General features: G+C 42.7%; 1 protein-coding gene across 1 annotated transcript; it reads right to left on the bottom strand.

Annotated features, from left to right (window-relative positions):
- Window positions 1-1,468: 1,468 nt before the first annotated feature.
- Window positions 1,469-3,418, bottom strand: LOC143885426 (geraniol 8-hydroxylase-like). Its single transcript, XM_077389593.1, has 2 exons — window positions 2,416-3,418; window positions 1,469-2,275 (listed from the first exon to the last, which is right to left on the bottom strand). Exons 1-2 carry the CDS (start codon window positions 3,295-3,297, stop codon window positions 1,670-1,672), a joined length of 1,488 nt encoding a protein of 495 aa, XP_077245708.1. The 5' UTR covers window positions 3,298-3,418; the 3' UTR covers window positions 1,469-1,669.
- Between the last annotated feature and the right edge of the window lie 309 nt (window positions 3,419-3,727).

The raw sequence follows: 3,727 nt of genomic DNA, 5'->3' as shown, positions 1-3,727 counted from the left end.
TGTGATTGGGCAAGCTAGCTCACCATAAGTTTGGTGAGCTTAAGCTCACCAACAGTTTCCTCATATATATATATATATATATATATATTATATTAATATAAACACTAAAAGGTCCGGGTAGTGAAAGGGGGAGGCAAAATATGTCACTTCATTTTTGGAACCACATTTGTTACTTGGACCACCCCCCATAGTGTAAAAATTGTAGTCAAATTACACTAGATAGGGCTGTCCAGGGAAGATGAGGGGTGTGAACTTAATATAACCCGAGCTCGCTAAGGCTCGCGAGCCAAGCCCGAGCCTGGTTCGAGCCTGAGCCGAGCCCGAGCCGAGCTTTTGAGCTTAACGAGCCGAGCCGAGCCTGGCCAAACTCGGCTCGGCTCGGCTCGTTTACACCCCTATTGACGGAATCACAATTCTCTCGGATCTGACTGTTGACTAAGACAGTCATTGGTGCATCACGATCGAGTATTTCCCTAGTACGCAGTTTCTTCTGTTTTTCTCAATTTATGAGGGTTCTTAGTAGGGGTGGACATGGTTCGGTTCGGTTCGGTTTTGGGGCATACCCAAAACCGAACCATATATAATCGGTTCCCTGAAATTGGAACCAGAACCGAACCATATATGTTTGGAACCGAACCGAACCAGAACCATATATAATCGGTTCGGTTCGGTTCGGTTCTGGGTTTACTGGACCTTCACGAAATGTAGATATTTTGCCTAAACATATTTATAATCGATTCGGTCCTGTTTATATATGAACTACAAAGACTAACATGCACGAATTTGGAATAATCAGGCACAAATTTGCGCACAAATTTGCACAAATTTGGGCAATGCAAAAATTATATATGACCTACAAACATGCACAAATTTGGAATAATCAAGCACAAATTTCGGGGGTGAATTAAAAATTTAAAGGCAAAGCAACACGTTAAAGATGGGTGAATTAAAAGGGGGTGGGGTGATTTTATCAAGCGATGAGGCATTGGGTTTTAAGGTGAGGGTCGGTTCTCGGTTTTCGGTTTCGGGATCCCAAACCCAGAACCGAACCGAATTTCCATCGGTTCCAGGATATCAGAACCGGAACCGAACCATATAAATATGGAACCGAACCGAACCGAACCATATGTGCCGGTTCGGTTCGGTTCCTCGGTTCGAACCGGAACCATGTCCACCCCTAGTTCTTAGGTCGTCCATTTCATCTCCGAATAGACCAAGGCCGTACTCGTTGGACACCTCGTGATCGCTCCTAATCCGCCTGTAAAGACCTTTACAGGATAATGGGACCGCTAGTTTTTTTTTTGGACCGCTAGTGTATGTTTCACCTAGCGGATAATGGCACTGTTTCATCTCTCATTCAAAACTTATGAGCCTGACTAGCGTTTACTTTCAAGAAGCAAGAGCTACTGAAAATTTAGAAATGTATTCTTCCATCTACCAGAGATAAATCAGAAACAGTTAAATTGCATTTGAGAAATTGTTTATATACTCACCAATATTTATATTACGCGCGTAGAAGCTCCCATGTCCAAAATGGCAAAATACAAACTACGAAACTACAACATGGGCCAATGATTTCTAGTTGGCACTAGTAGAGTACAACATTGATTAAATAAAATAGAAATCTTGGCAATATCTAGAATAAGAACAGAAATATCAACATCACATACTAATCTTGAATGGGAATAGCACGAAGAGGGACAGCCCTCTGTAGTGTGACCCCAAATTTATGTTGCATGTCCATGTCCTCCGGCGTCATCCCATCCGGAAGTTTCCATGAAAACGAATGAAGAATAGAAGCTAGCATTAGGTGCACCATCCGATACGCAAGAGGCAAGCCAGGACAGATCCTTCGACCTGAGCCAAATGGGATAAGCTCAAAGTCTTGGCCTCTGAAATCCACTTGAGAGTCCAAGAACCTATCAGGAATGAAATCATTCGGATTTGGCCAAATATCGGCATCTCTACCGATAGCCCAAGCATTCACTAGGACTTGGGTATTCTTTGGTATGGTAAAGCCACAAATTTCCACATCAGATTCAGCTTTGTGGGGTATCATGAGGGGAACAGGTGGATGAAGACGCAAGGTTTCCTTCACCACAGCTTGTAGGTAAGGGAGCCTAGCAATATCCGATTCCTCCACCTGCTGTTCTAAGGTGATGGTTTGCAAGAGCTCGGACTTAGCCTTTGCCATGGTATGTGGGTTACGGAGCAACTCTGCCATCGCAAATTCTAGGGTGTTTGAGCTAGTTTCAGACCCCGCGGCCAATATATCCTGCTGGTTGAATCTATGGTTAGGAAGCTCTTTTTAGAGTACTTATATTAGCAAATAGTGGTGATAGTAGGATTTAAATATGGACACATCAAATTGCTCATTCTCATGAGGAAATAAATGCAATGGAATGAAAAACGTACCAGAAGTAGAGCTTTGATATCAAAATTGTCATCACTATTTTGCTTGTAGTCAAGAAGTGTGTTGAGAAAATCGTTCATCCTTGTAGAGTTAGATGAGGCTCTAGAAAGTAGACGTTCTTCTATCAATCCATCAAAAAGCACATAGAGTTTCTTAAAATGAGCTGTCGTATTGCGCCTTATCCCTTGCAAATCCATCAGCCTAAGAACCGGGAAGTAATCAGAAAAGTTGGGCTTTCCAACCTCTTCCATTATATCCCAAATTAAAGCCTTGAAGTCCTGTGCAGATTCGGAGTTTTGATCAACCAAATCAACAGAAAATGTTGTGTTCGATAACAAATTAAGGGTACAAGCAAAAGCAGCTCGACCAATATCTACTGCTTGTCCTGTCTTACAATTCTTGCCTATGTGATCGATGAGCTGTTGCACCTTCTTCCATCGAAGCTCCTTGTTTGAATCAAGCCTTTGAGTGGTGAAAATCTGTGTATTGCTCATCGTCCGAAGTTGCCTCCAACAAGAATTTGGTTGTTGCCATACCATCGATGCCTTATTGTAGTCAAGTGCCCGAACTGCATCTAACACAGTTCTACCCGCAAAGGCCTTATCATTCTTCTGGAGGATCTCTTTGGCCATGTTGGCAGAGGAAACAACAACAGTTGTTATACAGCCAAGCCGGAGAGTCATTAGAGGGCCATATGTCTTGGCCAGCTCGGCGAGTGACTCGTTGGGTTTGTCACCGAGTTTGAAAAGGTTTCCGATGATAGGGAGAGGAACGGGTCCTGGTGGGAGCTTCCCTTTGCCAGACTGCTTTCTTGCAAGAATAAGAAGAACATGGATGCATGAATACAATAATGAAATCCATAGCACTAAATCTGAGTAATCCATTATCTATTTTTGGCTCTCCCCTCTCTCTCCTCAAACCGACTCTTCAGTTCCTCCTACTGGCATACAATCTCTCTCTCTCTCTCTCTCTCTCTCTCTCTCTCTCTCTCTCTCAATGATGCCTTAATTTCCTTGAATTATGGAGCTCACACATCATTAATATAGGAAACGAGAGGCAACCAAGTTACTTATCTTATTTGATTTGCTTGAATTATCCTCTTTGTCTCTGTTCAATGAATCAACCTATTCTCTTACAATGTGTCTGCATCATGCCACCATGGTTAGCAAAACTTTTATTGCCAAGAGAAAAAAAATGGCAGGAAAAATTCAGCTGGCATGTGGCTGCTACTCTGTCACCATTTAATGGGATACGGTAGAGCCCATATCCCATTAGAAAGTACTCCATCGGTATTACCATCGCATGTGGCTGCTA

Source organism: Tasmannia lanceolata, unplaced genomic scaffold (assembly GCF_043159265.1).
Source record: "Tasmannia lanceolata isolate RefF3 unplaced genomic scaffold, GAP_Taslan_0.1 ptg000008l, whole genome shotgun sequence".
NCBI classification, from domain to species: Eukaryota; Viridiplantae; Streptophyta; class Magnoliopsida; order Canellales; family Winteraceae; genus Tasmannia; species Tasmannia lanceolata.
Note: the sequence above shows the minus strand (reverse complement) of the source record. Positions and strands in the feature narration are given on the sequence as shown.

What these genes read in the sequence shown, in the direction of transcription:
- LOC143885426 (XM_077389593.1), bottom strand. Translation starts at nt 3,297, where the DNA reads ATGGATTACTCAGATTTAGTGCTATGGATTTCATTATTGTATTCATGC. An exon ending in ATATCAAAGCTCTACTTCTG is followed by an intron (nt 2,276 to 2,415) that starts GTACGTTTTTCA and finishes TTCAACCAGCAG; the next exon opens with GATATATTGGCCGCGGGGTC.